The sequence below is a fragment of the Staurois parvus genome, unplaced genomic scaffold (genome assembly GCF_062004578.1).
Source record: "Staurois parvus isolate SC_StPar_1 unplaced genomic scaffold, SC_StPar_1.0 ptg002035l, whole genome shotgun sequence".
Classification (NCBI taxonomy): Eukaryota; Metazoa; Chordata; class Amphibia; order Anura; family Ranidae; genus Staurois; species Staurois parvus.
The window spans coordinates 80696-107550 of NW_028319831.1; the positions used below are offsets into that span (position 1 = coordinate 80696).

Genomic DNA, 26855 nt, shown 5'->3' on the forward strand with positions numbered 1-26855 from the left:
CAATAAAAAAGTATTAAAGGAAAAAAATAAAAAAAATTGAAAAATTTTTTTTTTTTTTTTACGTCACCAGTTAGTGTCCCTGATCACTGCCACACCAGTTATATAATGACGCTGTACTGCGCTGGTGACATTATGTAAAAAGAAAAAAGTGACAAAAAATTACAACTTCTAAAAACTCTCCTCTTACTAAATACCTTGGATGGTCTACTTTTCAGATAGTGGTTTTGGGGGTATTTGTACTGTCCGGGCATTTTTGGGCATCAAGAAATTAGATCGGCCGTCAGTACATCAGGATTTATTGATTTTAAGATATATCCCATAGTTTGTGGACTCTATAACTTTCCTACAGACTGAATAATAAACACTGATTTGAGGTATTTTCATCAAAGAAATCTAGCAGTTTGGCCTAAAATTATGAAGAATTTTTTTACAAACTTTTATAACAGAAAAAAAGAAAATCGTATTTTATTTTTCAGAATTTTCGGTATTTTTTTTTTTTATTTAGCAAAAAATAAAAAGCTCATTGGTGATTAAATACCACCAAAAGAAAGTTCTATTCGTGTGCCAAAAAAATGCTAAAAATCCAATATGGGTACAGTGTTGCATGACCGGGTAATTGTCATTCAAAGTGCGACAGCGCTGAAAGCTGAACATTGGCCTTTTTTTTTTTTACAAAATTTTATAACAGAAACAAAGAAAATCGCATTTTTTACATAATTTTCGGTATTTTTTTTTATTTAGCAAAAAATAAAAAAACCCATTGGTGATTAAATACCACCAAAACAAAGTTCTATTTGTGTGAAAAAAAAATGCTAAAAATCCAATATAGGTACAGTGTTGCATGACCGGGTAATTGTCATTCAAAGTGCGACAGTGCTGAAAGCTGAAAATTGGCCTGGACTGGAAGTGGGTGAAAGTGTCCGGACAGGAAGGGGGTGAAAGTGTCCGGACAGGAAGGGGGTGAAAGTGTCCGCAAGTGGTTAACCACCTCCCATCCGGCTGTTGTATATAAACGGCCGGACGGTGGCAGTGCAGGGTCGGGTGGCCGTTTATAAATGGCCTCCCCACCCCCTGCTTGTGTGAGCTCCCTTGGAGCAATCCAGTGCCCGCTGTGTCCTCCAGGCACAGTGGAACACTGATCGTCGTACGGGACCTCTGTGCGAGGTCCCGATCATGTGATCACTGATTGGCCAATCAGTGATCACATGCTGAGTAGTAAGCTTCTGACATCATTGCTTACTACGTGTGAAATCTGTGAATGATCACAGAGGTCACATGGTACAGGGCTATTCACAACAGCCTTGTACCATGTGACAAGCTGTGACCAATCACAGCTCACACAGTATTTCTCAATGGCTGCAAGAATGCAGCCAGAGAGAAGGAGAAATGATTGCTTTTACAACCTTTATGGGTGTAAAAGCAATTAGTGTAAAAAAAAAAAAAATCTTCATCACCCCCCCACAAGTCACTATGGTGACACTGTACTGCTAGGGTGACAGTATGTAAAAAAACCCCATAATAATATAAAAAAATAAAAATGGAAAAAAAAGTTTAAAAATTATAATTTTTGGTTATAAACTAATTATTATTAATTTTTTTTTTTACTAAAAAGATAACTGAATAAATTTTGGCCAAGATTTATGATGAAATATTATTTATTTGCAAAATTGTATAAGAAAAACCTTTTTTTTTAATTTTTAGACTATTTCATTTACATAGCAAAAAAAAAAAAAAAAATCCCAGTGGTGAATAAATACCACCAAAATAAAGCTTTTTCTGTCTCAAAAAAATGCAAAAACATTCATATGGGTACAGTGTTGCATGACTGCGCAATTGTCATTCAAAGTGTGATAGCGCTGAAAGCTGAAAATTGGCCTGGGGGGGAAGGGGGTGAAAGTGTCCGGACTGGAAGGGGGTGAAAGTGTCCGGACTGGAAGGGGGGGAAAGTGTCCGGACTGGAAGGGGGGGAAAGTGTCCGGACTGGAAGGGGGGAAAGTGTCCGGACAGGAAGGGGTGAAAGTGTCCGGACAGGAAGGGGGGGAAAGTGTCCGGACTGGAAGGGGGGGAAAGTGTCCGGACTGGAAGGGGGGGGAAAGTGTCCGGACTGGAAGGGGGGGGAAAGTGTCCGGACTGGAAGGGGGTAAAAGTGTCCGGACTGGAAGGGGGGGGAAGTGTCCGGACTGGAAGGGGGGGAAAGTGTCCGGACTGGAAGGGGGGGAAAGTGTCCGGACAGGAAGGGGTGAAAGTGTCCGGACTGGAAGGGGGGGAAAGTGTCCGGACTGGAAGGGGGGGAAAGTGTCCGGACTGGAAGGGGGGGAAAGTGTCCGGACTGGAAGGGAGTAAAAGTGTCCGGACAGGAAGGGGGTGAAAGTGTCCGGACTGGAAGGGGGTGAAAGTGTCCGGACTGGAAGGGGGGGAAAGTGTCCGGACTGGAAGGGGGGGAAAGTGTCCGGACTGGAAGGGGGGGAAAGTGTCCGGACTGGAAGGGGGGGAAAGTGTCCGGACAGGAAGGGGTTAAGGAGCCGTGTCTCCCTTCCAGCAGCCCATCCATTGCAGTTTTTCTACTTTTTTCTATATACAGATGTCCAGAGGAAGGCACATTTAGAATGGTTTGGATTGTTGCTGTCCCATCTAAAGTTCCAGGTGACCTAAGCTGGTGGTTGGTAGTCATTGTGGAGAACATGTTCCTGCCCTTTGTGGGCTTTGCCGGCACCAAGCACAATCGGCAACAAAAATACACCCTGGGCTATCACCGTCTTTGGTACTTTGTTTAAATTTTGCTCAAGCACATTCTGGCCCGTGGCCTACATCCTAGGAGTGTTTTTCTATAAAAGCCATCTCCGTATCTTTCGTACGTCAGCGCAGTCATAGCGTTGTGTCCTCGGGATCTCCACGGGGTGCTGACTGGTAGCCGCCGCCATGCTGTGTGTCGTGAAATCTTCCAATCAGAGACCTCTTGGCAGGCTAACTTTCGTATTAGGCGTCAGATATGAAGGCAGTAAAGTGACATATTATGACCAACGCCGGACAGGCCCAAACTCGTCCATCTTGGCACATCTTAACGACGGGAAGTGCAGCTTCTAATTCCGTCTTCCATGTGGCGCAGACCTCTCGAGGCTTTGCTGGTGTCTTAGCTCATGACGGAAGCGGTAACACTTTAATGTAATTGACTCCCGCTGAGATGTCCTCACGCCCGCCTAATCAGAGTTGCCTGGTACGATTTCCCAGCATGCCCTGCTGCCAGTTACGAATCCTATGGCCAGGAGCAAATTAATGCAATGCAAAGTTTTGGGTTTTTTTCTTGACAGAAACAATTGAGTGCACTAATACGGCTACAATCACCTTTTTTCTTGACAGAACTGTATAAATAAAAAGTAGAATAGAATATTTTGCTTGTAGGTCTTGAATGTATTCATGCTTTAGTATATTGCCAATATTGAGATTGTTGGCCCACGGTGAATTTAGAACCAAGAAGCACTTGGACATATTGGCTTACAGGGGAGGACTGGGAACCTTTGGCCCGGAGGCCAAACACAACCAACCAACCCTTTCGTGGTAGGGACAGATTTCTGTCGGCTAAAGAAAGGGTACCATACAAAGTATGACATGGCACCACCTCGATTGTCACAAATAAATTGGTTTATGGGGACCAAGAAGCACTTGGACATATTGGCTTACAGGGGAGGACTGGGAACCTTAGGCCCGGAGGACACACACAACCAACCAACCCTTTTGTGGTAGGGACAGGTTTCTATTGGCTAAAGAAAGGGTACCATACAAAGTCTGACATGGTGCCACTGATTGGTGGCAAGAAAAAAAAGTGGGGGTTCTCAAATAAATTGTTTTATGGGGACCAAGAAGGACTTGGACATATTGGCTTACAGGGGAGGACTGGGAAACTTTGGCTCTGAAGCCAAATACAACCAACCAACTCTTTCGTGGTAGGGACAGATTTCTGTCGGCTAAAGAAAGGGTACCATACAAACAGCATGGGGACCAGGTGGGATCCCAGAGAAGGCTGTGGGCTGCTTTCATGGTGTATGCAGAGCCCAACTCTCCTTCCCAGGGATGTCCTGGGGGAATGTGTGTTAGTGGAAAACTCTCTCGGGTGGGAGGGAGGGGCAGGGGTGTTGTTGGTCAATGTCGGGTCTCTCGGCGGGGGGGGGGGGAGGGGTGCATCCGATTTTTGTGTTTCCTAGGGCAGCACATAACCTAAATACACCACTGCCAACTTCTATTAGATGTTACAATGTAATCCTAAATTCACTGGGCTGAATAATAATCTGCAGCATTGCTCATGACTTTTGGCTCTGAGCAGCCTTTGGCAATAGCAGAAATGTCTGACTAGTGGCTTTTGGCCCCATGAGACCCTCTAGACCAGCCTTTTTCAACACAGAGGAACACTTGAAATAACGTTCCGGTCTCAGGGATTCCCTGGTAAAAGTTACTATATCTACAGCCCATGATACTCTAGTGTGATGGTCAGTTGGAAGAATGCTCCTTACATTTGTGGTCATTGGGAAGAATTACCCCCTTACAGATCACTGAAAAAAATCAATGGTGTCAGTGGCAACTTATCTGAGTGGCAGACATTGCTCAAGGAACCCCAAGCAACCACTGGAAGAACCCTCGGATTCCACAAAACCCTGGTTGAGAAACCCTGTCCTAAACCAACATTTCTCAATCTTTTCGCTCCAGAGGAACCCCATAAGTCTTCTTCAGGCCTTGGGGAACCCCTGTAGGATTGGCTTATCCAGGGTCATGAGGAAAATGCCCCTTACATTGGTATTGGGAAGAATGCCCCATTCAAAGAATGAGACCATTGCAGTCATGCTGTTGGCTCTGCCAAGTGGTGTTGGACCTTGAAGTATGCAGGCACCATCAGATCACCCCTAGCTATCTCTGGAGGAACCCTAGGGCAGTGTTTCTCAACCTTTTTTCAGTCAAGGCACCCTTTAAAATTATGGACAGTCTCGAGGCACCCTTTAAAATTATGGACAGTCTTGAGGCACCCCGTTCTAAAATGGGGTGCCTCAAGATTGTCCATAATTTTAAAAGGGCACACCAATCTAAAATGTGAAAAACTACTCTAATAGTTTTATACAACACAACAATATCCACACATTTATAACACGCGATGTTAGAGGTGATTTATTCTTCCAAAGCAAATACACTGGTACTGAGTAGTATTCCAGTGTTTCTCTTCTCCCTCGGTTTTTCTCTCCATCACTGGGGTAATGTGACCCCAGCACTGATGGAGAGGGGTAGGGGAGAGTCAAACTAGGATGCTGTGCAGGCAACTGACATCCTCCTTATCAACTGATGATGTAATTGGTTGTCAGGATGCCGGCGGCTAGAAGGTCGTAATGGTGCACAATGAAAACCTGTGACTTTTTGTAACTAAGGGGCCGGCTTGTTCCACCCACTGGCTTGTGTCCAAGTTTTGGGCAATTTTTAGACATTTTTCCAAGGCATCCCTGAAGAAACCTCAAGGCACCCCAGGGTGCCTGGGCACCCTGGTTGAGAAAGGCTGCCCTAGGGTTCCACAGACCCTTGGTTGGAAACAACTACTCTAACCTCTTCTTTGTGGCCCTCAGCCACTTTAAGAAAACTAAATACATAAGTTCTTGTTCTGTAGGTTGCAGTTCTGTACCTAATTTTGGGTTCTTCAAAAATGTTTAGTGCCAACTTTCATAACTGATAAAATAATATACATATTGCAGTTTATTTTTACCACTTCAGTATTTTTTGCAAATGCTTACATGAGGCTATCAGTAGGTATCACGTGGTAGAGATTTAAAGTGCAACTCAAGCCAAACAGCTACATATGTGTTTGAAATACATGCCTGTGAACTCTTCTACCAGAATATTTCTAAATCTGTACAGCATTGTTTAGTACATCCTTGTATTCCTGTTGCCTTTTCACTTGTCTGTTTATTGGGCTATGAATGAATAAGTTATCACACTGCTGTGGTCCTTCCTATGATCTTTTCCTATCAAAGGCTATTGTAGACCCTTCAACTCCCAATGTCTGAAGGCATAATAAGACGACAGCAAGCATTAGATGAGGATTGAGGTGTATCAGCCAAACATGAATGTTTTTAGACTAAACACCATTGGCACCGGATTGCTTGGGAAATATTATTATTATTATTATACAGTATTTATAAAGCGCCAATAGTTCGCTCAGCGCTGTACATTACAATGGGGGACAGAACATGTGACAGAACAATACCAATACAATGCAAAACATGAGGGGATCGAGGGCCCTGCTCCTTGGAGCTTACAATCTAGGAGGGAGGGGATGGTGGCACAGGAGGAGATAGCTGTGGGGGATGGAGTGGTAGGAAGAGTGGAGAAGGTCGGCAAGTTAGCAGGGGGTGGGGTAGGCTTCCCTGAAGAGGTGGGTTTTCAGGGTGCGCCTAAAGGAGAGGAGAGTAGGTGATAATCTGATGGGTTGGGGCAGGGAGTTCCAGAGGATGGGTGACACCCTGGAGAAGTCCTGGAGGCGGGCATGGGAGGAGGAGACCAGGGAACTAGAGAGAAGGAGGTCTTGTGAGGAGCGGAGTGTGCGTGTTGGGCGGTACTTGGATATTAGGTCAGTGATGTAGTTCGGGGCAGTATGGTGGACGGCTTTGTACGTCAGTGTTAGGATTTTGAATTTGATCCGTTGCGCAATCGGAAGCCAGTGGAGGGATTGGCAGAGAGGGGTGGAGGACACTGAGCGGAGGCCAGTGGAGGGATTGGCAGAGGGGGGTGGCGGACACTGAGTGATGGGCAGTGGAGTGATTGGCAGAGGGGGGTGGCGTCAACGGAGTGGTTGGAAAGGTGAATGAGTCTGGCAGCCGTATTCAGGATGGACTGAAGTGGGGATAGCCAGCGGCGAGGCAGGCCAGTGAGGAGGGAGTTGCAGTAGTCGAGTCGTGATATGATGAGGGAGTGGATGAGCTGTTTAGTGGTTTCTGGAGTTAGGAACGTGCGGATTTTGGCGATGTTACGGAGGTGGAGGCGGCACGAGTTTGTTAAAGATTGGACTTGGGGCTGGAAGGATAGGTTGGAGTCCAGAATGACACCAAGTACTCTGGCCTGCGGGGCGGGTTTGTCAGAGAGAGTGTTAGAAATATCAATTTTGGATGGTCAGTTTTTCTAATGGCCAGGGGTTCCCTGCATAAACAGGCATGCATGTTTATGGGAAGAACCCCATTTGGTGAAGGAATCTTCACATCACTCATTGATGTAACTATAAAGTTTCCCTCATAGTAATTTTCTCGTTGTGATGACCATTTCACATACATAATGTCCATAGCCTTGCCACAGTTCTACTCCATCATTGTTCTGAAACTTTTACCAAGGAGGAGAAGTAGCAGCACAGAGGAACAAGTGACACTTCCAGCATGTGCTTGGGGATGCTATCGGTAGCAATTTTCAGAGAAAAGGATGCATCTTTTTTTCAAACTATAGTGGGGTCGGTTTAGGAAGATAACACTTAGAGAAGGGTTCTTAAAGAGTCAATCCAGGAAACGATTACAAACACTTTCTGCTTGAGGGTGGGAGATGGGAGATGGAGCTCAGAGTTACCAGTCCAAAAAGCCAGACAGGGAGGTGTATTGAATATTGACAAATAGAGGGTTTTTTACTAAAACTGGAGAGTGCAAAATTTGGTGCAGCTCTGCGTATAAACCAATCATCTTCCAGGTTTTATTGTCAAAGCTTAACTTGAACAAGCTGAAGTTAGCAGCTAGTATGCACAGCTGCACCCGATTCTGAGTGCTCCAGTTTTAGTAAAACTCCCCCATAGGCTGCAAAACTGTGGTTTTATATTATGGTTGCCCTTTGCTTAGTGTGCTGGGATGGGATGGTAAGGGTCATCAGAATGTGCTTGCCATTACACAACTTGTGCCCGATATAGTGGCCCCCATATATTTGTTTCCACTGTCTTTAAGCTATTTGGCTGCAGTTGACCTTTTAATATGACTTGACTTGAGATACAATAAGGCTGCACACACTATATGGTCAAATGTTTGTGATCAACGCAGCTTGTTGACACCCCATTCCAAAACCATAAGCATTAATATGGAGTTTCCTGTTGCAGCCTCCACTCTTCTGGAAAGCCTTTCCACAAAATTTTGGGAGTGTGTCCGTGGGAATTTGTGCGCATTCAAAAAAAGTGGTGTTGTCAGCTACTCATGTTGGATCTGGCTGTCAATATGTGTTTCAGTTTATCAGTAGGGTTGAGGTCAGGGCACTTTACAGGCCATTCACTTTCCCCTAAAGGAAAAATGTCAACACATGTCTTTATGGAGTTGGCCTTGTGCACTGGCACAGTCACGATGGACCAGAAAAAGGCCTTTCCCAAACGTTTGCGTAATTGCCTAATATATCCATTCCCAACCAACGTTCAATAGAACCTTAGGGTTCCACCAGAGGTTGCTTGGGGGATTCCTTGAGCTGCGGCTGGTTGACCTCCCGTTTGGTGGAGTCTGGATAGCTCTGGATATTATACCACTTGACAAAGCCAAAAACATGACCCCACTGATCTTTTTAGCTGTCTGTAAGGGTGGCATTCTTACCACCGCTGTAAGGGGACATTCTTCTCACTGACTACCAATGCATGGAGCATTCTTCCCACTGATCACCAATGTAAGGAGCATTCTTTCCACTGGTCACCAATGTAAGGAGCATTCTTCCTACTGATCGCCAATGTAAGGGACATTCTTCCCACTGACCACCAATGTAAGGAGCATTCTTTCCACTGATCACCAATGTAAGGGACATTCTTCCCACTGGCCACCAATGTAAGGGACATTCTTCCCACTGTTCACCAATGTAAGGGACATTCTTCCCAGTGATCACCAATGTAAGGGACATTCTTCCCACTGGCCACCAATGTAAGGAGCATTCTTTCCACTGATCACCAATGTAAGGGACATTCTTCCCACTGGCCACCAATGTAAGGGTCATTCTTCCCACTGATTGCCAATGTAAGGGACAGTCTTCCCACTGATCACCAATGTAAGGGACATGGTCACCACTGACCACTAATGTAAGGAGCATTCTTCCCACTGGTCACCAATGTAAGGGACATTCTTCCCACTGACCACCAATGTAAGGAGCATTCTTCCTACTGGACACCAGCATAAAGGACATTCTTCCCACTGATCGCCAATGTAAGGAGCATTCTTCCTACTGGACACCAGCGTAAAGGACATTGTTCCCACTGACCACCAATGCAAGGGGCATTCTTCCCATTGACCCCTGATAAATTTTAGAAGTGGTTCCCTGAGACCTAAACATTATTTCTAGGGTTCCTCTGGAGTAAAAAGGTGGAGAACGTCTGGTCTAATATGTCTTTGGATGCTAGAGCATTTACAGCACCTTTCACTGGAAACATCTGATGTCAATAGTTTAGAAGGTCTCGACAAACTTTCAGGCATATAATGTATATGAGGTGATGTAAGTCAGTGTGTTGGGATTGTGCATGCTGATGTTTTAATGATAATTGTGTCTGTGTTCTGGTCACAGAGTGATCTATCCTTTGTCTGACTCCCCCTCGGTGAAGATGTCCCATTCTTCTCCGGCTGATGAAGGGACGACATTTGAGCACCTCTGGAGTACCCTGTAAGTTTTAGTTCCGGGTTATTTGTTTCAATATCTTTTTTTTTACTGATGGGAAAATAGATGTTGTGTTCAGGGCAGGTTCAAGAGTGAAGTCATAGAGGCGAATGGTTTGGGGAACAAGCCAAAGTACTGTAGGTCTCAAGTATGCTTGAGGTTTCTATGCATTAGATATTTAGGTTTCATGTTATGTTGGGCCAGTCTGAACTGTGAGATAGTCAAATATAATTGAAGGTTCGGTCTTAGCTCAGTCATAAAGGGGACCTGTATTAGCTGGACAGTGGAGTAAGCCATTTTAGCGATTGTGCGCATATTTGATTCCTGTTTGCCTTTCAGTTAAAATCTGAACTACGGACAGACTAAAAAAAATGTCATGTATGCAGGTGGTATTTAAAAAAATAATTAAAGGGTCTATTTAAGGCATTGAATGTGACTTTCAGCAAGCATTCACCGGTAGTGAATCAATCACTGTCATTTAAAACCTCTAGAATTTTGGCCGCCGCCCCGGTGGCTCCCATAGGTGCCAGCATTGAGAGAGCCCATCCCGGGCTCTACGTACACACATGGGAAAGAAGAGGATAAAGCACTGCACTCCAAGAAAAACAGCCCAGGTGGAAAGGAAAAGGAAAGTGGCTTTAGCCTGACTCCTCCCAGGCCATGGAGGATTCACCCACAGTGAATGTTTGCTAAATGCCATCTTTACTGCTCTATAAATATGCTCCTTAATTAATTTTTAAAAGCAAGAATAAAGAGACAATCCATGTACTGCAGTGCTTCTGTTTTAACAAGGAACCTACTGACTGGAAGAGAGAGAAGAACAAACAGATACGCTCAAAAAACTGGGGCTTTTCCTTCCCAATCCAATCCTAGGCTGGGGGCAGGGAGCAGACGTACAGGCGTACCTCGGTTTACGAACGCCTCGGTTAACGTAATTTTTCGGTTTACGAATGAAAATCCATTGAAAATAATGCCTCGGCTTTTTTTTTCGCAACACAAACGGATTAATTGTTTTTCAATGCATTTACGAATTTTATTTTTAATCATGTCCCTGTACAGTATTTATGCCTTTAAAGTGCACTTTATAAAGCGTTTTGAACAGATAAAAGACTTTTTTTGACTTTTTTCTGACCTCTGGAACAGATTAATTGGTTTTCAATGCATTTACGAATTAATTTTTAATCATGTCCCTGTACAGTAATTATGCCTTTAAAATGCACTTTATAAAGAGTTTTGAACAGATAAAAAACTTTTTTCTTTTAGTTTTTTCTGACCTCTGGAACGGATTAATTGGTTTTCAATGCATTCCTATGGGAAACCGCGTTTCGGTTTACAAATTTTTCGCAATACAAAAAGTCCCGCAGAACGCTATAAATTCATAAACCGAGGTACGCCTGTAGTTGTAATATTTAACTGCAGTAGAGAAAAGTTAGGTCTCCAGGCTGGCTGTGCCAATGCAACAGAGCTGTGTAGACCTCAGAACTGGACAGAAATACAGACCCCCTGTGGCTGTTTTTCTTGGGTTCAGCTTTAATGGTGAGATGATGGTCCAGGCGCACAGTTACAGTAGACCTGTTATAGGGTTTTTGAATGTACAGATGTCCTCCTTTTGCTTCCCTGGGTGCATGTAACACTGGCGAGGCGTTGACTTTCATTTATAGCAGCCATTTTATTTCCAGTTGTGCTTTGCTATATTGGCCAATCACATCTCCATGGCCTGCGCTGGGGGCAGTGTGATGGTTAGGTGTCCTGAAATGTTTGGCAATGTAAAGTATATTGCTGAACACACATTATAGTAGTTACATAGTTAGTCTGGCTGAAAAAAGACAAAAGTCCATCCAGTTCAACCATAGGAAAAAAAAAAAAGTTATAATCCTACACCCACAGTTGATCGAGAGGAAGGCAAAAAAAAAAACCCAGCAAAGCACGATCCAATTTGCTCCTGCTGGGAAAAAAATGTCTTTCCTGATCCCCCGAGAGGCAATCGGATATTCCCTGGATCAACTTTCCCTATAAATGTTATATCCAGTTATATTCTGTGTATCCAAGAAAGAATCCAGGACTTTCCTACAGCAATCCACTGAGCTGGCCACAACCAACTCTTGAGATCTCCCTTTTATGAGTTCCCTGGTTGTCGTGCTAATGCAATGTTCTCTGAGCTCTGGAAGTATAGAGAGAAGGAATTCTTCACCTTGATTATGCTCATTTGTAGCATGCATGTTCCGGGTCCGTCTTATTATTATTATTATTATACAGGATTTATGGCGCCAACAGTTTGCTCAGCACTTTACAATATAACGGGAGGCAATACAGCAATAATACAGTTCAATACAAGAGGGATAGGAGGGCCCTGATCCTGGGAGCTTACAATCTAGGAGGGAGACAGTACAGTAACAACACAGTTCAATACAAGAGGGTTAGGAGGGCCCTGATCCTGGGAGCTTACAATCTAAGAGGGAGGGGCTGGTGGTACAAAAGGTAGTAACTGTGGGGGATGGACTGGTAGGAAGAGTAGAAGATTCCATTATTAGCTGAGGGCAGGATAAGCTTCCCTGAAGAGATAGGTTTTCAGAGATCGCCTAAAAGTGAGCAGAGTAGGCGATAGTCTGATAAATTTAGGTAGAGAGTTCCAGAGGATGAGGGAAGCTCTGGAAAAGTCCTGGAGACGAGCATGGGAGGAGGAGACAAGGGAGCTAGAGAGCAGGAGGTCTTGCGAGGAGCAGAGTACTTTCAAAAGGGTCCAAAGCAGACACAGCCAGGCAATGTTCACTGTGTCATTATGTGGCCGTTATTGGGTCTGTTTCCCAAAGCAAGGTGTTCAATTCTAGGTTTTATTCCTAAAAGGGTCGGTCATGTCAAGAAAAAGGAGTCTGCTGTCTAAAATTCAAGTCCTTTTCTTTTAAGCACTTACAAGGCCCTGCCTAAGCAATCAGTACTGTGCAGCTCACATACTACACTGTATTGATGGCAAGAGGTGGGCAGGAGGGGCAGCTGCCCTGGGCGCAGCTTATTCTGATATAAGGCATTTTGACAAGCTGATGACTGCAGGAGGTAGCATCCCCTAAGCATACACATAATAAAGGGGACCTTGTCCCAGCACTGATTGAGGGAAAACATGAATTATGGTGAAATGTATAGAGAAAACTTTTTTTTTTGTTAGTTTTGGATAGAATAGGAAAGGATTAAAACCTTTGTCAGGTTGTTACTGCTATCAGGGGCTTCATTAGAGGGACTTCCCATCACTTCCTGTTTTGGGGACATTTTCCCAGACAAGAAGTGAAAAATTCTGCAACAGGGAAACATACAATGATAAAAATGTGACAGGGTTCCTCCCTTCTACTTAAAACGAAAAAAAAAAAATGTCTGTGTCGCTGTTGGAGTTTCATTCATTTGTTGCATAGAATGCAACTGACCAGGATTTTCAAGGATCTACATCTTGGTCCTCTGTCCTGCCGATGCTGTGTCCTAGGCCATCTTCAGGGATCACAGCGTTACCTTCTTTGAGTTACTGCACATACAAAGTAACTCAAAAAGGCATTCATTGCAGGGATTGGTCTGCGCAGATGGGCATCCCCTGCATGTTTAGAGGTGGGGTCTGGGCAGTCCCCATCTATTTAGAGGTAGAGTCTAGGTGGGACCAAGCTGTAAAATGATAGTATCAGCTGACCCCTTCTATTTAGAGGTAGGGTCTGGGTGGGTCCAACCTGTAAAGTGAGAGTATGGGTGGTCTTCATCTATATAGAGGTAGGGTCTGGGTGGGACCAACCTGTAAAGTGGGAGTATGGGTGGTCATCCATGTATTTAGAGGTAGGGTTAGGGTAGGACCAACCTGTAAAGTGGGAGTATGGGTGGTCTCCATCTATATAGAGGTAGGGTCTGGGTGGGACCAACCTGTAAAGTGGGAGCATGGGTGTTCATCCATCTATTTAGAGGTAGGGTCAAGGTGGGACAAACCTGTAGAGTAGGAGTATGGGCAGACTTCATCTATATAGAGGTAGGGTCTGGGTGGGACAAACCTGTAAAGTGGGAGTATGGGCAATCCCCATCTATTTAGAGGTAGGGTCAGGGTGGGACCAACCTGTAAAATGGTAGTATCGGCAGACCCCATCTATTTAGAGGTAGAGTGTGGGTGGGACCAACCTGTAAAGTGGGAGTATGGATGGTCCACCAACTATATAGAAGTAGGGTCTGGGTGGGACCAACCTGTAAAGTGGGAATATGGGCGGTCCTTATCTATTTCGAGGTAGGGTCTGGGTGAGACCAACCTGTAGAGTAGGAGTATGGACGGACTTCATCTATATAGAGGTAGGGTCTGGGTGGGACCAACCTGTAAAGTGGGAGTATGGGTGGTCATCCGTCTATTTAGAGGTAGGGTCTGGGTGGGACTGACCTGTAAACTGGGAGTATGGGTGGTCCCCATCTATTTAGACATAGGGTTTGGGTAGGACCAATCTGTAAAGTGGGTGGGATTTGGCTGTGCCCACCTATAACGTGGGCAAGGAAAATGGGGACCATGGGCAGGGCTAACAGTGTCCTGGGATCTGGGACCATAATGTTGGCAAGTATGTTCCTGTCTAGGAAAAAAAAAGATTGTCCCCTGGCCAGAAAATGAGGGGCAACCTCACCCAGACAGGAATTGTCATCATTTCCTACACTATACAAAATTATAAAAACATTTTGGGTTGGGTTATAGCTACACTTTAGTTTGTTGGAAAAAAAATTCAATGTAGATTCCATAGGATATATAGAATATCACACCTTGTCTTGTTCTGCTTTCAGGGAACCAGACAGCAACTATTTTGACCTGCCTCAGTCCAGCCACCCCAATACAGAGGTCACCAATCGGACAGAAGTTAACATGGACGTATACCAGATGAGGAACATGAACCAGTCGATCATGGTGAGTGTGATGTGACCCCCATACACAATGAACAGTGATTGCATTTTGCAAGGCAATGGTGCAGATTTGTTTAAACAGATCAAAATGGGAATTCAGGTGAAATTCAATTAAGTGTCATTTATGGTAAGGTTAGGTCTTGGATATTAGGCTAAAACCTGTTTAGGTGTAGAGGACATAGAAAAGAAGATCTACTTACCCAATCCTCTGCACTGCTGGACCGGTCCCCTCAGCGTCTTCTCTCCCTGCTCTATTAGGCTCGCCATACATTATACAATTTTCTTGAGAATTTTGCTTTAGATTTACCAAAAACCATATAATATGAGGTCAAACCTAAGCAACACTTTCAATTATATCCAATTAGGCCGGCCCTTACACTTCATAGTTGAAGGTAAATCTAAAGGAAATTGGGCAGAATTTGGACAGAAACTTGTAAGAAAATTGTATAGTTTATGGCCAGCCTTAGTCTAAGCTCCTGACAACGAGGGTCCACAGCCCTGTGTTCCATTACTGGAGAATAGGGGAGTGCCCTCTTCCGGGGAGCAGAGTATCGGGTAAGCTAAAGTTCTTCTCCTTTCCCCTAGCTGGTAACCCTTGCAGTGTGGGTGCATATTGACCGGAATACTCCCCAGATGTTGCCTGGTCATTACTGTTTACCTCAACCATCACAGGAGTAAGCTCTTTCTCAGATTCAAAGCCCCTCACATGCTCTTTTTCTGCTCTGATGCGGTAGCTCTGAGCTCAGCATTTGAAAGCTCACTGCTGAGATGGTGGAGGTGAGCAGTAATGACTAAGCCTCCCCTAGCAATGTCCTGGGAGTATTCCACTCAGGCTTCAGGAGGTACATAAATGGCCTACACCTATGGCAAGGGCATTATTCGACTTTAGTCAAAGCTGCGGAGTTTGTTTTTATCTACAGGCACCCCTTATCTGCATAGGCAGTTGTATTGGTGAAGGTGAGCAAACCCTTTAAGAGAGCTACCACCAACGAAGTGGCATTAGGGCCATTTTGAATTCTTCGGAATGCGTTTGACGATCCTGCTAACATCAGGAATAGGTCCAACATTAGGGATGTTGAAGTAGGTTTTTATTTTCCCATGTTTTCTGTGCTGAAAGCGCTACGTGGAGGAGTAAGACACCAAAGACTTGGCAAGGGCATTATTCGACTTTAGTCAAAGCTTCGCAGGTTGTTTTTATCTACAGGCACCCCTTATCTGCATAGGCAGTTTTTTGGTGAAGGTGAGCGAACCCTTCAAGAGAACTACCACCAACGAAGTGGCATTAGGACCATTGTCAATTCTCCCAAATACGTTTAACGATCCAGCTCATATCAGGAGTAGGTCCAACATTAGGGATGTTGAAGTAGGTTTTTATTTTCACCTGTGTTATCAGCTGCAAGCGCTATGTGGAGGAGTAGGACACCAAAGACTTGGCAAGGGCATTATTCAACTTTAGTCACAGCTGCGCAGTTTGTTTTTATCTACAGCCACCCCTTATCTGCATAGGCTGTTTTATTAGTGAAGGTGAGCGAACCCTTTAAGAGAGCTACCACCAACAAAGTGGCATTAGGGCCATTTTGAATTCTCCCGAATATGTTTAATGATCCAGCTAACATCAGGAATAGGTCCAACCAGGGGCGGACTGACCATTCGAGCACTCGGGCACTGCCCGAGGGCCCGAGGTTAGTAAGGGGCCTCATGAAATGCCCCTGGTACCTATTTATAGGCCTTTTTGGGTGTGCTTTGAGTGTGGGCAAGGACACAGGGGCCCCATGATCCCTTATTACCTGGGGGGCCCATGAGTTGTCAGTCCGCCCCTGGGTCCAACATTAGGGATGTTGAAGTAGGTTTTTATTTTCTCATGTTTTCTGTGCTGAAAGTGCTACATGGAGGAGTAGGACACCAAAGACTTGGCAAGGGCATTATTCGACTTTAGTCACAGCTGCGCAGTTTGTTTTTATCTACAGGCACCCCTTATCTGCATAGGCTGTTTTATTAGTGAAGGTGAGCGAACCCTTTAAGAGAGCTACCACCAACGAAGTGGCATTAGGGCCATTTTGAATTCTCCCGAATATGTTTAATGATCCAGCTAACATCAGGAATAGGTCCAACCAGGGGCGGACTGACCATTCGAGCACTCGGGCACTGCCCGAGGGCCCGAGGTTAGTAAGGGGCCTCATGAAATGCCCCTGGTACCTTTTTTATAGGCTTTTTTGGGTATGCTTTGAGTGTGGGCAAGGACACAGGGGCCCCATGATCGCTTATTGCCTGGGGGCCCCATGAGTTGTCAGTCCAGCTCTGGGTCCAACATTAGGGATGTTGAAGTAGGTTTTTATTTTCCCTTGTTTTCTGTGCTGAAAGTGCTACGTGGAGGAGTAGGACACCAAAGACTTGGCAAGGGCATTATTCGACTTTAGTCAAAGCTTCGCAGTTTGTTTTTATCTACAGGCACCCCTTATCTGTATAGGCTGTTTTATTGGTGAAGGTGAGCGAACCCTTTAAGAGAACCACCACCAACGAAGTGGCATTAGGACCATTTTGAATTCTACGGAATACGTTTATTGATCCAGCTAACATCAGAAATAAGTCTGACTTTAGTGATGTTGAAGTAGGTTTTTATTTTCACTTGTTTTGTGTGCTGAAAGTGCTACGTGGAGGAGTAGGACACCAAAGACTTGGCAAGGGCATTATTCGACTTTAGTCAAAGCTTCGCAATTTGTTTTTATCTACAGGCACCCCTTATCTGCATAGGCTGTTTTATTGGTGAAGGTGAGCGAACCCTTTAAGAGAACCACCACCAACGAAGTGGCATTAGGACCATTTTGAATTCTACGGAATACGTTTATTGATCCAATAAAATATAAATGCAGCGCTAAAAATAGTAATATTAAAATTATAAATGATACACAGTGAGCGCTTATAAAGTGATAACGTGATAAATCGTCTCTTAATGACGTCTTAAAAGTGTATGAAATCAATAGAGAAAGTGACTGTAGTACGTCATATACAATGCAAATCAAGTCCAGAAAATTAGGTGATCCGTGCTTCGTGCTGGTGATCCTATATGGTGATGGCCAGTAATATGAATTCACTCACCAGAAGCGCACAAAAAATGCGCGTGTGTGTGAACATCCAACAGTGGTCATCAGGGTCTGGGCTAGGACTGCAGGGTCATCAGGCACACTCAAGGCACACAGGGTAACACCACTCTCAAAGGGCACACTCTGTTCCCAGGGACAGCTCCACATTGTCATCAGACCATCAAACCAGGGGTATCACAAGGACAGCTCCACGTTGTCATCAGACCATCAAACCAAGGATATCACAGGGACAGCTCCACGTTGTCATCAGACCATCAAACCAAGGATATCACAGGGACAGCTCCACGTTGTCATCAGACCATCAAACCAAGGATATCACAGGGACAGCTCCACGTTGTCATCAGACCCTCAAACCAAGGATATCACAGGGACAGCTCCACGTTGTCATCAGACCATCAAACCAAGGATATCACAGGGACAGCTCCACGTTGTCATCAGACCATCAAACCAAGGATATCACAGGGACAGCTCCACGTTGTCATCAGACCCTCAAACCAAGGATATCACAGGGACAGCTCCACGTTGTCATCAGACCCTCAAACCAAGGATATCACAGGGACAGCTCCACGTTGTCATCAGACCATCAAACCAAGGATATCACAGGGACAGCTCCACGTTGTCATCAGACCATCAAACCAAGGATATCACAGGGACAGCTCCACGTAAGTATCAGACCACCAGATCAGAAGCATCAAAGATTGGGGGAGATATCCACCTTAGGGGAATGGTAGCTGCAGAGATGGTGGCCTGGGCTGGATTAGCATAATCTGCCTAGAAACCGCCACACACCGCCCGCTGATTGGTGGGATCCGAGCGTGGGAAGGAGCGGCCTCTGTCCACTTGCCCGTGGGTGCCGTGACTAGAATATAGTCCATGTGATTACCGGCTGTGTGGATGGGGATGGCGGGGACCGGCACGGAGCGGATGTGGGGTGCAGTCAACATCAACATCAACAGCTAACGTCAGAAATAAGTCCGACATTAGTGATGTTGAAGTAGGTTTTTATTTTCACTACGCTACGTGGAGGAGTAGGACACCAAAGACTTGTTTCTAAGACAATGGTCCACTTTATGTTATGGTTTCCTCCAGCCTTCGACAGGTATGTGCTCCAGAACTTACATGGCTGCTCAGACAGAGTCCCATTCCACAGAAAAAGACTTTCTTCGGGACATGTAGGCGTCGTGTGTGCTCTAAGGCCTACAAAAGGCAATAAACACCGAGGCAGGACCTTGTCCAAGCATGAACCTGGCACAAACTCCCACCGGGTAGCAAAGTAATTCTGAGATACTTGAGAAAAGTTTCTGCTTGAACACGCAGAGTTGGCACACAAGTCTACCTGAGAACTCCGGCAAAAAAACAAAAACTCGAGTTGAGATTTGACTCAGTATGGACATGTTGGATGTTCAAAGCAAACATGTTCTCTGCATTTTTTTGTGTTTTATTTAAATAATTCCGCGTGCATCACTTTCCAAAATTGAGATATGCCCATGCTTTCCTTGTGAGGTCATTTTGTCTCTGGCAGGAGTTAATCTCGGGGTTAATGTCAGGGCTTGAGTTTTATGGGAAGCCTAAATAATTTTTAATATCTTACTTGACTATGTAACGCTTTTTTTTTCATTTATGCAGTGCCAGTGTGCTCAATAGAAAAAACTGAAAGTGTATCTAAGACCTCGTTCACACACGCATACTACAGCGAACACCCATGCAAGGGCCGTGTTTACCGGCGTGGGGGTGCACAGGTGTTCCATGCATTCCTGTGCAGGCAGTCCCATTGGTATCTATTGGGATGCAGCAGCTGCAGGCAGACAGCCGCTGCTTCCAGTTTATGATTGTAATGGACCCCAGACACCAGGGGCGGACTGACAACTCATGGGCCACCCGGGCAATAGGGGATCATGGGGCCCCTGTGTCGTCGTCCAAACCCAAAAAAGCTTATGAAAAAGCTAATGAAAGGTACCAGGGGCATCTGATGGGGCCCCCTACTGAGCACGGGCCCTCGGGCAGTGCCCAAGTGCTCAAATGGTCAGTCCGCCCCTGCCAAACATCCATGACTGGGTATCTCCATCAAGAAGCTGCTTCTTAGTCTCTGGAACACGAGACCAGTGAATCTGGCTATTGCTACCCCAAGATCCAGGCGACACCAGATTTTAAGTAAACCAGAAGGTAGACTGGTTTATGTAACACAGATACAAGATATATACACTCAGGGGACAGTCCCCCCTCCCTGCATAATGACACAGGGCGGGGCAATCTAGATTTAGTAATGAGACACACAGGTAATCAAACTTAACACCAGCAGACAGTCCCATCAGGAGGGAGGGCTGCTGGAGACACCCTCCCCCCCTACTAAGCTAATGCACATAAACACATTCATCCCATAATAGTTTGCTCCCAAACCAGACACACAATAGAACAATGGGATGCAGCCACACAACACCAAACAATCCACAACCCCCACCCCACCTATCTCCTAGACATGTCTACACAATATTAGGACAGATCACCCTGTACCACTAACAGGTACAGGGTGACTTACACATAATAGGGATATGGGGAGCTGAGACAGGGGTCTCCCCACCTCTCCAAAGTGAGCTGGGTTCCATGGGCCCCCCACCCAATGTGACTCCTGTCACAGACATCCATTCAGGTGCTTGGTCCTGTCTGCATTCATGCCTGGGCACCACACCCGCATGGATGTCAAATTGGGAGCTTGACTGCATCCATGCAGCCTCTGCGTCCCAATAGATATCAACAGGACTGCCTGCACAGGGATGAATGGAATACCTGTGCAGGTAAACATGGCCCTCACATGGGTGTATGCTGTAGTATGCTCTGTGTGAACGAGGCCTAAGGGTCCTTTCACACGAGCGTTCTGTATGTCTGTTTTTTTCATTTGTCCGTTTACGGATGAATAACGGACACCCATGTATTTCTGTGGACTAGCAGTTGCTCCCATTAGTGCCACCAGTCTGTGCCCAGCAGTGCCGCCAGTCAGTGTCGCCCATCAGTGCAGCCTATCCATGCCACCTCATCAGTGCCCATGAGTGTCGCCTATCAGTGCCACCTATCAGTGCCCATCATTGCTGCATATCAGTGCAGCAGCATCAGTGCCACCTCATTGGTGCAGCCTATCAGTGCCCACCAATGCTGCCTATCCATGTCACTTCATCAGTGCCCATCAGTGCTGCCTATCAATGCAGCTTCATCAACGCACATCAGTGAAGGAGAAAAATTACCTGTTTGCAAAATATTATAATAGAAACAAAGAAAACTTTCCCAAGTTTTTGCTCTTTTTTTGTTTATAGTGCAAAAAATCCCCCCCCCCCCCGGGTAATTAAATACCGCCAAAAGAAAGCTCTATTTGTGTGAAAAAAATGGTAAAAATGTCATGTGGGTACAGTGTTGCATGACAGCGCAATTGTCATTCAAAATGCGACAGCACTGAAAGATGAAAATTGTCCTGGGCCGGAAGGGGGTAAAAGTGCCCGGTAGTCAAGGGGTTACAAACAGGTCCCAGACAGTGGGGGGATATTGGGGGGGGGGGCAAGGCTAGGTGCAGGGGCAGACTGACAACTCATGGGGCCCCTGGGCAATAGGGGATCATGGGGCCCCTGTGTCCTTGCCCAAACTCAAAAAAGCCTATGAAAAAGGTACCAGGGGCATCTCATGGGGCCCCCAGCTTACCCCGGGCCCTCGGGCAGTGCCGAGTTTCCAAATGGTTAGTCCTCCCCTGGTTAGGTGGACATGTTTGACGCATTAGCGCTTACCCATAACCTCTGTGAGCTAACACGCAGAACATGGCCGCCTAAAGTTGCCCCCTCCCCCACTGTCTGGGACCTGTTTTTAATTAATAAAGTGGATCTATCAGATTCTGCCATCTGGAATTTTCCTCCATATATCGATAGGCTTGCAAGCTGGGCTAGAACCCAATTGGCAGCTGTGTGGGGTGTTAACAATCAGACCGGTTTCAGTTCTGATCTTTAACAGCTCCTTATGGGTCAAGAGCCAGATTTAATAGAGAGATCCATTGCTACTTAAGGTGGTAAACCTCAGACATGAAATAGGAGCAAAGCATATCCCTCTATAGTGTGTGCTTGTTTCAGTGCAGAGTACTGAGTGTCATTTCTGTCTGATGCCTTGTTCCTCTGGTTTCACTTCTGATGTATTTTCCTGACACCAAGAGAAGAATGGTGACAGGGGAGGGCACAATCTGTGATTGTCGGCCTCATCTCGGTTCCTGTGTGAAGGAGGGGGGTGTTCATTTCCTCCAATCAGCTCTTCTCGATGATGTATTGTGAGCTCTCCGCCCAGGGCCGTGGATAAGGGGGTAGCACCAGTCCTACTGTACGGGGCCCAGACCAGCAGGGGGGCCCAGGCTGCTGGGTGAATTGGAAGTGGGCAGGGAGGGTGATTGGCACGGCGGGGGTGCAAATACTGGAACCGATCCCCTGTATGGCTCTCTCTGCAGCAGCTGAAAGCCGGCTTCTTCTCATCTCCTCCCGCTGGCTTTCAGCTGCTGCAGAAAGAGCCATACAGGGGATCGGTTCTAGTAATTGTCCCCCCCCGCCACACCCATCACCCTCCCTCTGCACCATATGTTTCTCCCTGTTGCCCAGGCCCCCCCTGTGTGCTCCCACCCCCGCAGTGCTGCTGGCTTCCCTCCTCTCCCTCCCACCATCAGCTGCAAGCACACATAAGGATCCTTCAGGATGGAGAGTGGGGGAAGGGTCCAGTAAGTATGTCCCATTTACCAGCCCCTTCCTTTCCCAAATGAACACAATGAGTGATCAGTACCGATCACTCGCTGTGTTCATTCATAACTGAAGCATAGTAAACTTTTTTTTTTGGGGGGGGGGGGGCTGTCAGGTTGGTTGTATTGGGCCCCATGGTTCCTAACAGCAGCCCTGTCCCCGCCCACTGCTTTTCAGAGCTACCAGATATTAAATTGAGGGTGCCGATAATTTTGTCCAGTACACTTTTGGGGTTTTGTGTGGAATGCGTCAGTTTGGCTTTCTGTTTCTTCTCTTTTTTTTGGTGTCATACCGATCCAAACCAAAGAAATAAACACGAGAATGCCGAAACATTTGTAATGGCAGCAATTTTCTGGGTGAAGTGGGGCATCATGTGACAGAAATGCTGGGGGGGGGGGGCAAGATTTTTGGTGCCTTGTGATATGGCCACTCCAGTCTGCAAACATTGCGGACTGGAGTGGCCAGTTTAGACAGGATCCAACTCACCTGCCAGCATGTCTTTGGAGTGTGGGAGGAAACCGGAATGCTCGGAGGAAACCCACGCAGGCACAGGGAGAACCACTTACTGCAAAGTGCACTAAGTGCCCGGTCACGACTTGCCATGCCATGCGAGTTGTTGAACTGGATGGACTAACTAAGCCAGACTAACTATGGAACTATGGAACTCGGATGTCAAGTTGCACCCTATTGTCCGCAATTAAAGCGGTCCTAACGGTGCGATTCCCGATTTCCAAAGCAGTGCATGCGCTACGTCAGGTGCGACTTTCATAGACATCTGCGTCTTGCAAGTGACACCTCAAGTCAGAATGACATCCGACTTTGAAATCCTGCGACTTCACTGGAAGTCGCATAATTTCAGAGTCGGATTGCCGTGACCTAACTCACAGCAGCCGGTCGTTCTTCTGTTTTTCTGACCGGTGACACCAGCTGTTTTTGATTTATTTTTTATTTTATTACAGAGCTGCAATCATTTGTGGGAAACTGACATTCCGCTGCAACCAACAGCGAGCCGGCAGGCTTATTGATTTACTGTTATTTATTACAGGTACTTCATCCAATCAAGTGCAAGGAAAATAAAAAAAAACAGTACTTGTGCTTGCACGTGACTGGATGATGAAAATCAGCGCGGCGTTTACTAAGCTCAGGGAAAAATTAATGCTCTTACTCGTTCCCAGCATTAGGCCCCACCCCTACACGTTTCGTCCACTCTGACTTTATCAAGGATGATTATTAATAATAAACTTGAGAAGAGTTCTATTATTTATTTATTTCAGGTACTTCTATAGCGCCGTCAATTTATGCAGCGCTTTACATATATATTGTACATTCACATCAGTCCCTAACCCACAAGGGGCGTACAATCTAAGGTCCCTAACCCACAAGGGGCATACAATCTAAGGTCCCTAACTCACATTCATACATACACATACTAGGGACAATTTAGACAGGAGCCAATTCACCTACCAGCATGTCTTTAGCATGTGGGAGGAAACCGAAGTACCCGGAGGAAACCCACGCAGGCACAGGGAGAACATGCAAACTCCAGGCAGGAGGTGCCATGGTTGGGAATTGAACCAATGACCCCAGTACTGCCAGGCAGACATGCTAACCATTTATCCACTGTGCTGGTTTCACCACTTTCTACACAATCTCATATTTTTCTTCCCCAAACCCAACCCAAATTTGTAACTATACAACTATTTGGTGTATTTCATAGTTAGGCTCCATGTACACGGGACACTTCTGAACGATGGAAACTGACTGCTAGAAAATGTAGGTTAAGAAACGTCTGTTTAGCCGCGTTTGCATACCACGTTTATGAGTGTTTGCGTTTAGAAGCGTTTTTAACCACCTCCCGTCCTGCCGTTGTATATAAATGGCTGGTCGGTGGCAGTGCAGGGTTGGGTGGACGTTTATAAACAGCCTCCCCGCCCCCTGCTTGTGCGTGCTCCCTGGGAGCACGCAGCACCGCAATCCGGTGCCCGCTGTGTCCACCGGACACAGTGGAACACCGATCGTCGTACGGGACCTCTGTGTGAGGTCCCATCATGTGATCACTGATTGGCCAATCAGTGATCACATGCAGAGTAGTAAGCAAGATGTCACTTCTGACATCATTGCTTACTATGTGTGAAATCTATGAATGATCACAGAGATCACATGGTACAGGGCCATTCACAACAGCCTTGTACCATGTGACAAGCTGTGACCAATCACAGCTCACACAGTATTTCTCAATGGCTGCAAGAGTGCAGCCAGAGAGGAGAAATGATTGCTTTTACAGCCTTTATGGGTGTAAAAGCAAGCAGCGTAAAAGAAAAAAAATCTTCATCACCCCCCACAAATAGTACAGTGTCACCATGGTGACCCTGCACTGCTAGGGTGACAGTATGTAAAAAAAAAAAATATTATAAAAAAATAAAATAAAAATGTAAAAAAAAAATGTTTAAAAATTATAATTTTTGGTTACAAATGTATACATTGTTGCAACCGAAGACTTTTTCATGTAAAATATAATAGTGGAGCTCTCTGCAAAGGACAGAAGTAATTATGGGGTTAAACGCCGGCCGTAGACGGGACAAAAATCGGCCGATTTTTTACCATTGGTGGTAACGTCGGCCGATCGAACAACCGATTTTTTGTTTTTTTCTGTTAAAAAAATGGCTGGTTTTTCGACCTGCCTATGGCCTGCATAAGTCTGGCGGAAGAGCCAGAAACGCCACTGGGGGACCCCAGAGCAGGAGGATCAGGGCTGCTCTGTGTAAAACCATTACACAGAGCAGGTAAGTATGGCATAGTTAGTCTGGCTGAAAAAAGACAAAAGTCCATCCAGTTCAACCATAGAAAAAAAAAAAAGTTATAACCACACCCACAGTTGATCCAGAGAAAGGCAAAAACCCCAGCAAAGCACGATCCAATTTGCTCCTGCTGGGAAAAAAATTCCTTCCTGATCCCCCGAGAGGCAATCGGATTTTCCCTGGATCAATCTCATGCGATGTTAAATGTATGAGGATCCACATCATCGTCCAGTTCTGATCGAATCCTTCACTATTGGTTTTTATTCTTGCCCTTAGCAATGCTGTATGGAATATTGAGCCCCGATCGGTGCGCCCCCCTCCTCCTCTCTGTAACTATAGCCGCCCCGCTCACGGCTTGGCTTCCCAACTCTTTCCTGACTTTGTTGTCTCTGCTGGAGGACGTACGGCAGAAGGATCAGGTGGAGGGTGGAATACTAATTACAGGGCAAGCCAAGCCTTTGATTGCAGCTTGATGACTCCCTCAGCTGTAGCATTCACACCGTGACACCATAACAGAGCCGTGATTGCTGGGGGTCTGCCGGCACCGCCGAGAAGGATCTCCGCACTGAAGTATTACGACTTCCCGGATAAAAGTCACCGTAATGAAACCGCCTTCTCATCCAGCGCTGGATTGTGACCGTCATTTATTCATCGTATAACCTGCAGTGTGCTAAAAATATTCCGGAACTCGGATATTATAGCTAAATCCTCCCTCCGGCTTTCCCTTTAGTCTTGGTCAGTTGTACCGGCTCTTCTCCTGGACTGAAACAGCCTACTCTGATTTCACCGCACACTGTGAGCTTCTCACAATGTGCATTAGAAGCTGCAGTAAGTCAGAGACACTATTCCTCCCACTGAAACCATTGATGGGGCACTATTCCTTCTCACTGATACCAATGATGGGGCACTATTCCTCCCACTGACACCAATGATGGGGCACTATTCCTCCCACTGATACCAATGATGGGGCACTATTCCTCCCACTGATACCAATGATGGGGCACTATTCCTCCCACTGACACCAATGATGGGGCACTATTCCTTCCTCTGATACCAATGATGGGGCACTATTCCTCCCACTGACACCAATGATGGGGCACTATTCCTCCCACTGATACCAATGATGGGGCACTATTCCTCCCACTGACACCAATGATGGGGCACTATTCCTCCCACTGACACCAATGATGGGGCACTATTCCTCCCACTGATACCAATGATGGGGCACTATTCCTTCCTCTGATACCAATGATGGGGCACTATTCCTCCCACTGATACCAATGATGGGACACTATTCCTCCCACTGACACCAATGATGGGGCACTATTCCTCCCACTGATACCAATGATGGGACACTATTCCTCCCACTGACACCAATGATGGGGCACTATTCCTTCTCACTGATACCAATGATGGGGCACTATTCCCCCCACTGACACCAATGATGGGGCACTATTCCTTCTCACTGATACCAATGATGGGGCACTATTCCTCCCACTGATACCAATGATGGGGCACTATTCCTCCCACTGATACCAATGATGGGGCACTATTCCTCCCACTGACACCAATGATGGGGCACTATTCCTCCCACTGATACCAATGATGGGGCACTATTCCTTCTCACTGATACCAATGATGGGGCACTATTCCTCCCACTGATACCAATGATGGGGCACTATTCCTCCCACTGACAC

The 26855-nt window shown here is 45.9% G+C and overlaps 1 protein-coding gene across 1 annotated transcript in view; it reads left to right on the forward strand.

Moving 5' to 3' along the window:
* LOC149432949 (tumor protein p73-like) overlaps positions 1-26855 on the forward strand; it is a 154370-nt gene that overhangs the window by 58476 nt on the left and 69039 nt on the right. The window contains exons 2-3 of the mRNA XM_089664777.1: positions 9523-9618; positions 14392-14512. Coding sequence (XP_089520903.1) covers positions 9523-9618; positions 14392-14512 — 217 coding nt within the window. The remainder of the gene's footprint in view (positions 1-9522; positions 9619-14391; positions 14513-26855) is intronic.